Source organism: Tenebrio molitor, chromosome 3 (assembly GCF_963966145.1).
Source record: "Tenebrio molitor chromosome 3, icTenMoli1.1, whole genome shotgun sequence".
NCBI classification, from domain to species: domain Eukaryota; kingdom Metazoa; phylum Arthropoda; class Insecta; order Coleoptera; family Tenebrionidae; genus Tenebrio; species Tenebrio molitor.
In genome coordinates this window covers 20,883,112-20,895,219 of record NC_091048.1, presented here as the reverse complement: position 1 = coordinate 20,895,219, position 12,108 = coordinate 20,883,112, and the positions used below count along the sequence as shown (strand labels likewise).

Below are 12,108 nucleotides of genomic sequence, written 5' to 3'. Positions count from 1 at the left end.
AATGTTATCAAAGATTCTTGATGAAACTCAAAAAAATGTAACGATAAAAGTCAAATACAACCTCGAATGACAGAAAAACTTGACATTTTAGGTTGGTCGTGCGTCAAAACTGCCCGCCAAATTTGAATTTTTTCTGCGGTTCCTAAACTGATTCCTTTGATTATCTTGTAAACCATTAACATTTGTATAAGGCAAATTGGGTTATTGTACTTATCTTTTAACCCTATCTTGACATTCATGTAAAGTGTAAATAAACCTTTAGGAACCGCAACCCCACTTTCGATTCTTTTCATTTTGACATGCATATTGTTATTAGTTATTCTGACAATCAATTTAAACTGTTTAAAGCTCAGATATTCCAAAAATCCGACATGAATGAATAAAATTAGAGCAGTCGTACGGTTTGTGGCCAAAAAAACTGGGACACTCAGAATTTCTTACACTTGTATCAAGCTTTTAATTGTCAAGATAAAGTCAAAATAAAACTGACTTTACAATCAATGTTGACATTTATCTTGTCAGCTGTAATGCTGAATCTAACTGAATTCCAAAAACAGCTAATTAGACAACGCCTTGGGGAGGGTATTTCCATACGAGCAATTCCTAATGAGCTAAACGTTAGCAAAAATACTGTTTTGTGGCATTTTTGTCTTATGTCATGATACCATAGTTAACCTACTTGTTAGCAAACCTGAATTAAACCGTGCAAATTTGAATTTGAACAGTTGTCATTTTTGTCCCAGTTTTTTTTTGTCCACCGACCGTACATTAGATAACCTGAGGTAAACGTCTGTGTAGTAGAAAATGACAAAATAATTTCGAGTTTTGACATTTACCACCCAAAAAATACCAATCATAATCAAGACGGTAATCATAGTGACAATAAAGTATGGCTTACAATTTTTTTTTGAAGTGACAGAAATTGACGGTTAAAATTTTTTGACCGTCATAGTTAATACCTCAGGTTAAAATATCTACACAACTTTCAAAATCAGACTGTATAATTACATAAAAAAATACTAATATTTAACCTAATTTAAACATAAAAATATAAAAACTAATTTTTTTCTTATCAGACCATTATCGAATAATTCTTACCTTCCTTCATAATAGAAAAATTAAATCTTTTGTACTTGATAACTTTGCAAACTTTTCGGAGCTGTTGGTTTTGCCAAAAAAATGTGTTGATCTACGACGGTGTGTCCCACTTATTTCAGATGTATAATGACTTACTTTACAGTACGTCGTTAGCAAAATTAAACAAGTTGTTGATATTTGACTCTCGATCTTTTGGGAACGAGAATTAAAATAAAGAACCCGTTCCAAGGAGTTGCAATTATTTTGAAAATAATCAGCGCCTATTTCTATTTTGACTTTGAATTGAATCCTCGTTGTGCAAACTTCACAGTGGCTATACACTACTTGTTACGTAAATAATTATTAAATAAGCACAATTTTTCATAAACTAAACAATTTGCATTTTCATCTAGAGTAGTGATTCTTAACCATTTTAATTACTAACATCTCTTCAATTTTCAAAATGTGTTCCTGCACTCGTATGAATCTTTTACAGCGATATTATTTATTAGAATTATAATTACGAGTACAATATAACTTTTACAATCGTCTAATTGTCCCTTTTTTCAGTTAATTGTTACTTTTCACCTTACAACTCTGATTCAGAACCACTGATCTACCTAGAACATTAAAAAGAATCCCACTTGTGTCTATTTAAGTAGAATATTCCAAAAATAAAATAAAATAAGCAGAAGTTCGTGGATTTTCTCATGGGCTATGAGTCATATCTGCGTAAACAACGAATATCGGTTTCAAGTAGGCGTTACAAACCGAGCGGAAAACATCGTCATTCGTTGTCTCTCACTCACAGAGAAAGTACTACCTAGCGTTAAATTATTTATTTATTTATTTATTTATTTATTTATTTACCTTCAAGCAGTAACATTTTTTGCCCTGAAATTATGCTCTAATTAATGTATTCTAGTGCATTTTGTACTCGTAGTGTTGGGTTACAAGTCTACAATTTTAAAATCTCCCAATCTCTCGCTGGACGAAGTACATATATCAGATTGTTTCTTCATAAATCATAACTTTAAAGAAATTTACACTCAAAAAGTCAAAATAACCATAATAAAATGAGAGTTCAAAAATTGAGGTACTTTAACATAAAAAAAATCATCATTCTTTCTAATATTTGGCAATGCATTTTTTCTGGTATGCTATAAAATAGATAAGAGGGTGGAAGTGTTTAAGTTTGTTTTAAAAATAACATGTGCATTGTAGATTTAATTTAACTTACATGTACTCGTAATTTCAATTTCAAGAGTTGTAAATGTAAATGAGATATTGTTTAAACAATTAAAATGGTGGATTGTATCGGGTGTTCATTTAAATTTATCCTCAAAGTTGGAGTTGAAGAGTCGATTGTGAACGCATCACTCGTCAATCTGCAGAGTAAAAACATAAACAACGCAAAAGGTGGATTAGATTTAAACAGCTAATTCGCGATCTGTAATCCGTGGTGCGTTCACAATCGAATCTTGAATGCCTACTTTCAGAATAAATTTAAATGAACATCTGATATTTACATAAGAGCTTTTTGTTTATCCGAAAATGTTTTGTTTTCAACGAAAATTCGTTGTCTTGGAATTTGATAAGAAAAACTGTCACTTTTGAGAGTCATCTGTTTACAAAGCAACAGTGCTAGTCTTGTTAAAAGAGAAAATTGTATCGACAAAAAACAGTCCAGTGTAATTCGACCAGATAATTTTGTGGTTCTGGATTAAAACACACAAAATATTAGTTTCATTTTGGAACATTTATTTCATCACTTGTTGAAACAAATAAGTATTGCTATAGCAATAAAAGAAAAGATGGCACGTGTTTTTCGATATCAAATTGAAAAAATGCTGTTTTACACATCTACTTATTATAGAGGAATAAAATTATCTGTCAGACATTTGTGTAAAAGGATCTTCAGCAGTAATTACAACTTATTGCTCATTGTTTCATAAAAACCAAAAATTGCAGAACTACAAAATTTGTGATAATTTAGAATAACTCTCGTAATAATTTTCAGTTGAGTCCCAATTGTTGCAAAGTGTTCTGGGGACGATTACAATTTTCTAAACCATAACGGGAACACCGTTTAACACACATCTCAAGCAGAGTGGGCAGAATCCGCAAAAACCAATAATTTGCAGGCGATGCTATTGTTCGAAAGGAGTCGATTAAATTACCATTTAATCTGAGATTGATCGTCTTCCTTTGTAATTTAATTTCTTCTTAACCTCTCGCCCTCCCAACAACTACTTAATAATCAGTTACCGAACAAGACTCGTTAAATCAATCTAATCCCCGACATCTCCAAAAAAATCCTTCCACATTCATGAAGCTACTGAGAAATCGTCACTCCGTTTATTCAGCGGCCGTCATTCATCACCTTCAACATCCGAAACCGTGTTTACCCGGTTTATTTTCAACAGCTGTTTTAACCCTCTTCACAAATAACTTGAAACCTCCTTTACCCTGCCACCGAAATTAGCAGTTATTTTAAGTGGTGTCGCGTTACACGAGGGGCACCCTTCAAAGGTGTGCGCGTCGAAAAAACTGTAACCACCTCTGGGTATCGTTCACCCCGGGGCTCGGGGCATTATTTATATAACGTATCTCCCCCTTTATTGGTTTTTCTTCACATATCTGCACGTCTAGATAATCGAGGTGGAAAAGAAACTGTACCATTATCCACGCACAAACATATTTTATTACGGTCAATTTTAGTGCCTTTGTGTCGTTGGTACCACCGGTGTGCAACCATGATTCATGCTTCGGCATACTTGACCCGTAAGTCACTTAAAAATTATTCGGTTTTGATCACAAATTCCGACCAATTATTGGGCTTTGCGCTTCTTTCATATTCAAATGCTCTTCAAAACGTGAAAAGGGCTTAATCTTTGTCTCACATCAATTCAAACGTTCATCATTTCCCACAAAAGAATTCTTTTGGGTTTTTTCAATGGACTCGTGTGTCGGGATGTTTGTTTAAGAGCTTAAGTTACTCTGATCCATATCGGATTTTTATTTCTTCGCGCAGACATGTTTCACTCGAAAAAATTGTTTAGGGCTTGAAATAATAATCAATGTCTGAGCTTGACATGTACGTAGACAGTCAGCGCCCTCTTTCATTTTTTCACCGCTTTGATATACAGAACCATGATAATTGGGGGATATTAAACTAGATGAAGATGGGTTCACCTTTTTAGCGAACAAATATGTACAGCAAATTAGTGATAGCGAAGTCTATAGAGTTGCATCGGTGCTAACGCAATTATCGAGTACTCGTGAATAGGCAGAGAGAGGTCGTTCGGAGACGTTGAGAACCCGTTCTATACAAGTCGCAAGGACGTTGGTCTAGCAATATAGCAATTCTGGAATGGATGCATTCTTGATAATATTGAAAACAAGCATGCACATACCTCGCAGCGATCTTTAGCGTTTGCCGTTTCTGTTTGTTTCTGGGTTAGCCAAGGCCTGCGGGTTAAAGGTGAGCTCCTCGACGATTTACACACAATCGGTAGGTTCCTGATAAAAACATCACAATCGAATTTTTCACAAAGCGACTGCCCGTTCGAAACGAAATTAAATCAATTTTTAATTAATGGAAATTAACACAAATTTGATTCAGTCGGTCGAAAAATTCCATCTATGGCAGTCACGGTGGTGTTTGATCATTCAATTATGGCGCATACGAGGCAATTTTGCATTCACCTTTCACGGAAATGCCTTGGTTTGGCGATGTCACTAACCTTACTTTTAATTTTCTCCTTCCTCTTATGACTTCTCACGATGTCTGGGCGACACATTTATGTAAATATGCCTTCTGTTAGTGTGTTAATATTACCAATATTTATTAGGTCTACATTGGTAATTACAATATTCTTTGATTTATGCATCGACAAGGTGTCTACCCACATCCGCCTAAAGCCAAAAAAAAAAAGAAAAACAGCGCTTTTTTAATGTTGGCAACGCTTTGTGTGGTGTGGAATTTTATCTTTCATTTGTTTACGGTTATTACCGACAAATTTAATTGTCGTATTTGCATATTGTTTTCTTTAATGAGGTATTTGGTGGTTACCTACAAACTTGAAATATGCATGCCGAAAAGCTACTCTTAACAACCGGAAATTTAGATCGTATAATATGCGATTGTTCTTGGCTAAAAATAATTTACAGTCTATTCTATTCTGCTATAAAATAAAATCTGATAAAAGGGTCTATAAAGATGAGTCTCTTTGCTTAGAACAAGATAACTTCTTTCGAAACATTCAACCATAAAATTACACATTTCGTCTTTGCATTCATATCTTGTACCGACAATTTATTTTTATTTTTGTGATACTAAATTCATATTTGGCAATACTACAAAAATCTTCAAAAGCAAACAAGAAATGTGGGGTTTGGCTCTCGGTATTCCAGCAACCTCAAATGTCTTGTTGCTGATGTTTCGCTCATCGTTTCAATTGGCATCTTCAAGGCTGGTCTGACTCCCAGCAGCAGCAGTAACGAACCAGATGAATCCTGAAGATGCTATTTAAAATAGTGAGCGAGTAAACAAAAAATATCTTATTTTTCTAACTTCCTAACCAAATAATAATTTGACAATGTTCAATTCTATTCAGGCGTATCCAAATACACGACAATCAGAAACTATAGTGTACACCACAAATTTTGCAGTTGACATTTCATTAAATCTTCTTCTTCTTCCTTTTTATTAGTAGGCAAGTTGTCTGTTCCTTCTTCGATTCTTAATCTTTTATTTAGATGTCGTCGCACCACCTCTTTCTTGGTCTTTCTGTTGATCTTCTTTCGTTAGGTGACTTCTCTCTTTTTTAACACTCTGTTCTCTGTCATTCTTTCTATATGGTTGCTTCACTCTTTCCACTCCTCTTATCCACACATTCATCTACCTTACAGGTTTTACTACTATCTTCTCAGGGTCTTCTTTGTTATCTTCTATTCTTTAGGTCATTGTTGTCTCCGGCCTTGTTTCAACTGTGTATGTCATTACTGGTCTGACTACGCATCAGAGCAGATTTTTACGTCAATGCTAGTGGGACGCATTTATCCAATGTTAAATCTTTCTAATGATATCTAATTTACTCGTAACTGCCAGTCATGATTCGCCAGGTCACTGGAGGGGTGTTATCTTCGCGAATTATCACAAGATCATTGATGGTTACATCTGAGGTGCTCCTTTTCCATTTTCTTCGGTGTTGTAAATGGCCTAGATACTCCTTGGACCACCGCTCCAAAAGTGTTGCTGCACCTGCGAGACTCGTTGCTACCAGGACTATCTGTTGGTAATGGTGAAGATTGTGCCCGGGTTCGGGATCGCGTTCAAGGGAGCTCCAGTGAGAAAATGGCCGGGAGTTAACGGGTTCGGGTCATTCGGATCAGATGATAAGGGTGCTAAAGGACGCGAGTTGAGACAGGCCTCGATTTGGGTTAATAATGTCTGCATTTCTTCGAATGGAAACAACGCATTACCAGCCACACGTTTTAAATGATGTTTGGCTGTCTTGACCGCGGATTCCCAGAGGCCCCCATACGGTGGGATAAAGCAAAATGTAATGTTGTCATTCATTAAGGTATTGACTACATTTGACTGAAACTTGGCTGACTTAAGTATTTGTTGTAATTATCTGAGTTTACCCCGTCTTGACACAAATCGTTTCAGTGCACTGAAAAAACTTTATGTTCAAAACGAAGTATCCACGCTAGAACGCGGCATAACTTAAACAGCTGGATTACTCCGCGGTCAGAACATGTCCCTAGTTACAGTTGTCAATTAATTCTTGAATCTCTACCACGCGATTTGACACAAATTTCACAGAAATCCATGCTAATGAGATCTCGCGAGCCTGTCCAAAAATGTTTTTGCTAATGTCAATTTTTAATGCCTTTATGACAATACTGTACGAGTATATTTGACTAACGAGAAGTGTCTCACATAATTCTAATCTTGGTGGTGCGACCCTATTTTTTGCGCACAAAATGTTGACAGGTATTTTGGCGTTAGGTTAAGTTGTCCCAACATAAAGAACTCCTCCGTAAGCTTTTTCGGAAGCATCCTTGAAGCCGTGCACTTCTGTCGTAACCGATGGATAGTTGCAAATGTATCTAGGAATCTCTAATTGATTTATGACGTGCAACTCTTGGAGCCACTCATTCCAAGTTGAGTGCAATACCGTTGGAACGCTTTCATCCCATCATAATTTTAATGACCACAATTCCTACATCAAAATTTCTGCCTTCACTGTTACTGGACTTAACAGCCCTAATGGATCGAAAATTTGAGAGGGAATTGAAAGTATATGGGCCAGTTTATAGAAAGAGAATTAAATATTTAATTCGAATTAAATTTTAATGCGCGATTAACCCATGAATCCGAAATTTCGATTGGTTCATTTTGATCACGTGTTCAGTTAATCTCCCATTTGATTACGATTAACTTAATTTCGCTTCTGTAAACTAGCCCTAGATCTTTTAGTGACTTTCTTTGTTACTGGAAGATAACTTGAATACCGAAAGCAATCACGATTTGTGAACCATAATAGACGTAGGGCCAGTTTATAGAAAGAGAATTAAATATTTAATTCGAATTAAATTTTAATGCGCGATTAACTCATGAATGCGAAACTTCGATTGGCTTAGTATGATCACGTGTTCAGTTAATCTCGCATTTGATTACGTTTAACTTAATTTCGCTTCTGTAAACTGGCCCCTAGTGTTTTGGATTCCGTAGTTTTGCGTTTTAATGGAACTAATGAATCTGCTGCCGTGTTGTCGAGAAGAATTTTTGTCGGCGTTTCCCTCGGTTTTGAATACCGCGTGATGCGATAGGAAACATCTGGATAGATCGTCAAGAATGGTACCCGTCAAAGTCATATTACCCAGTTCATGAATTGCCTATAAGTAATAAAGTTTTGGTGGGGCATCTTTGTGAAGTTCCGTTCTGGGGCCATAAACCGTTTCTCTGCGATTTTTAGAGAGGTGCCTAGTTTTGAGAATCTGTCGTTGAAGATAAGTCTAACTTGGAATCTTCCATCCTTTACACGGATCATATTGTCTTCAAAATTGTTTTCGTGCATTATCTGGGCTTTAGTGCATTTTGCTATTGTCATTGTACCCCTCTAATAACCAAAATTTGTCTACCTGTTTTTAAAGTACCGATAACACATTTACATTTATATTGCACAGAAGGTTTTTATGACGGTCGTTGTCTGAATTCTGAAATATTACTTGGACCTCCAATAATCCACCCGAATACCGTTTTCTGAAAAATCGAGGCGGTACTTTCCGATTTGATCTGCCCAACGGCCAACGCATAGTATTGTCCAAATATTTCTGCGCCTCTCAAAAGCTCGATGGGTCTCGAAACATTAAATTCCTCATCGGCTAAACGAATATTGTTTGGAATGCGAAAGTCTTTCTTGGAAACTGAAATTGAAGGAATATTTTGTCTTATTTTCGTAGAGACTAGACAATGCAGAATTTCCATGTAGGAAGGATTCTGAAATGAAATTTGACTGCAAGCTGCAAAATTATCTGTAACATTGACTATGACGGTTGATAATAGAACTTCCGAATGGTTAGTACTTTAATTAATTAACGGGACGGTTGTGGCTCCGTGTTTACGGATATCGGTAAATATGGATGTAGTAATGTGTTGTGTTTTTATTGACACAGTTTGCAACTCGCTGATTTGGAATCTTTGGCCTCATATGATAGGCCCAAGCAATTTTTGCATAATTTCATGCGATTCACCTGTGTCTCGCGTCAGAAAACCTGGACAATTCTATTGAATATAATTTTTTGCAGAAATAGTAGGAAAATTGACTTTGTTGGTTTGCACGGGAAAACTTCTTGTCTGTCTCGTAATTTTCCGCAGAAATCGGTAATGTTGTGTGACCTCGAGAGCATCTCCACGTAAATAGTTCCGTAATTAATGCAGTTTTTCGAAATTTCGGTTCTGGTAACGCGCTTCATCATGCATTAAAGCGCGAAAATAGTAGCCATTCCGTGTAGTGTGCTGAGAACGGTTTTATGTCAATAGGTGCTAATTGAAGTAAGCTATTAAATGTGCCTCGATTGCTAACATCACCCGTAGTCTGTGATCTGTTTGTTACTGCGATAGAATTTGTTAATAGCGTCTTCGAGGGCTGCATAAAGATCGTATACATACGAGTCTTCGAAGATTTGTGTGTTTTTCTCGTGCTCTAACTCAGTTTGCACATCTGCACTTTGATATTAACAAAATCGCGAAGGCGTACCTAATTGTATTGCGGAAGTACCAGCATCGCCATTTTTCTCAAATCAATTTTTAATCCTATCTAGTGAACTTACTATTCGTTCTTGCTTAGACAATAACTTGATTAAATGTGAATTGGCTATATGTAGGTTTGCCAACGCGTAAATACCATGATGATATTATTGAAATTGACTTAAACACATGCATTAACATTAACCTAAGATGAAATGCAGACTCGTAGCCCAAACTGAGGATTGCCTCGAACGCATGTAGGGAAGTGAAAAATTGAGGAAAATTGGAGCTCGCTTGCCTGAATGTGGTGTGATGCGCTTGACTTCTTGAAGTTGATTGGTTCCTTGATGATTGACTGCGTCGAGTCGCTGCTGTGTGCCGTTTCCCGTAAGTCCTGGACGCCACCATCTTTTTTGTCTGATTAATCCTAATGGATTACAATATCAAATCCGGCTTGAAGGACCAATACTTTTATCACCAATAAGCTTTTTCATCAGCAAAGGTATTTGAGTTCGATATGTTATTCAAACTCACTGTCGCGCTGGTACTTATTTATTGAAATTTCGATATGTCCGGTCTGACTGAGTGTTAAACTCATAGTTCTTTTCTCGACTCACCTGGGACAGGTAAACTACGCGTATACCTCCCTCCTGGTCCGGGTTGGGTGAGTCATCGTATTTAATTGCTAATTCTGTGACACTAAACACTAACAAATTTTCTTGTTTAATAATAATGAAAGCTTAAATAATAACAAAAAAGTTACTAAAGTTACCAGATTTAGGCCCATATTCACCAACGCCATTGAAAGTTAACTGTAGGTTAAAATGCTTAGTTACTTAGATACCTATTGTTGGAACAATGCTTTCGTATAATTTAACCTACAGTTAACTTTAACTGGCGTTGGTGAATACGGTCGTTAGTTAGGTACTCAAGTTAAAAAAATCTATTACAAATAGATAATTAATTTACCCCTTGAATCACTTCTATTTGGAACATTCAATGCAAGGTTGTTCCAATTGGCTAACTAGTTTGTTGCTTTGAATTTGGCAAAAACTTAATAACAGTGGTGGTCAAGAAATCAAACGACAATCAATGCTATTATGTCAAGGTAACAAATTAATTACTTTGCAACCCTTATAAGAAACACTGCAACGTGATGTAACCTTAGCACAAATTTTACAATGAATAGCCGTTTTTAAGTAGTGTACATGTTCAGAAGGTCTTGGACTCGTCCTGTTATTTGAAGTGTACCTTAAGAAACTGGACACCTAACGCCGCTATTTTTCTAATTTTTTCTTGTGGCGGGTCGGCGGCAAAATGATATCTTCTTGCGGTTTCGCCAAGTTGGAATTTTAACGAATTTCTACAGCCTTGGATAGATTTACCATTAATGGATCATTCTAACGGATACATTTGGCACGCTCGATAACTAACTAAGTCGACTCTAGTTGTAGTAAATTATAATTACATATCTTCTTTATATTTCTAGTTCATTCATAAATTGTAAGTATAATGTACTACGTTAAGTATTATGCTGCTTAAATACAAACGTTAAAACTCGACAAAAAAATAATTTCCGTTAAATTTCTAGTCTGAAATTATTAATTTGTGTTGTTAACGCCTCGAGCAAATTCTTTAGCAATAAAATAACCGACGGATCAGCTGTCACGTATAAAAAATAAATAAACACCACTCCTTTTTTTAACGTTCGCTAAATATTTATTTGTGTCATAATCTATTTGCAATATGATTCATTGCAATGAATCTCCAACTACCAGGATTTTTGTTCACTGAACAATGTTTTTAATTTAATCGTTAGTACCATTAATTCCTAAAAGAATGCATTATATGGTAATGTTACAGTTAGTTACTCGGTGTTATTATACAAGGTGAACACTTATCAGTGTAAGTAACAAGGTGAAGCACTGTGGGATTTTTTCCTCTGGAATGCCATAATGGTGAGAATCATAATTTAAATCTTACGTTTCTGTTTGAAATAATAAGGAAATCGTAAAACACGCGATCGCGTACTGGTGACATCTTCATAAGAAAGTCAATGGTTCAACAATAGGTCATAAAAATAAATTGCAAGTGCTCCACCGTTGGTTATGATGGAAACAACAAAAATGAGATCAATGGGACGATTACCTGACAATTGTTTGGATAAGATAGTATTTAGGTAATCGCAGAATAGTTGAGTAAAGAGGTATAAATTATAACACAATTACTATAATCAACTTATCTCACTGTACATATCGTAAAAGATGTTGCAAATTTCATTTTTTATACGCTATTTAGTGATGCAATGAAACCAAAACGCTTAATTTTGTTGTTTGGAAAGTTTTTAACATTCTGATACGATTTTATGTAACAATGAATAATACCCAGTTTATGTAACAATGAAGACACTTGATGTTCATTTTCTTTGAAAACGGTTGGACTAACTATTGTTCAAAAAATTGTCGGGTGACGCGTGCTATTTATTGTTGAATAACTCCTCGTCTGCATACTAAAATTTAGAATCTTCGTTAGAATTTAACCTTCAGATATTTTTTAGCCTGAATACATAATGGCAAGATTTTTTGCGTTTGCATATTATGCAAATGCCAAAAACACCACCCGATCCTAGTTACTGAAGTCGGTAGCAACGTGACGAAAATGTGCTTCAACTGGTGACTCATCCATCTTTCATGACCACTTTCTTTTGAAATCTCTGAGGTCCTAGATTTGTTTGTCGGTGTTTTGAGCAAACAGAACCAGACCTTGCC

General features: G+C 35.7%; 1 protein-coding gene across 5 annotated transcripts in view; it reads left to right on the top strand.

Annotated features, from left to right (window-relative positions):
* Traf4 (TNF receptor associated factor 4) overlaps positions 1–12,108 on the top strand; it is a 53,548-nt gene that overhangs the window by 28,728 nt on the left and 12,712 nt on the right. Inside the window, exon 1 of one of the 5 annotated variants that reach the window (XM_069041418.1) lies at positions 3,830–3,861. The exons of 3 other annotated variants lie outside the window; for them this stretch is intronic. Coding sequence is in view for 1 of the 2 variants with exons in the window: in XM_069041417.1 (XP_068897518.1) it covers positions 11,296–11,298 (3 nt within the window). In the remaining variant the exon portion in view is untranslated. Of the gene's footprint in view, positions 1–3,829; positions 3,862–11,279; positions 11,299–12,108 lie in introns of those variants that run through there. One more of the 5 variants, XM_069041417.1, reaches the window with a different exon arrangement.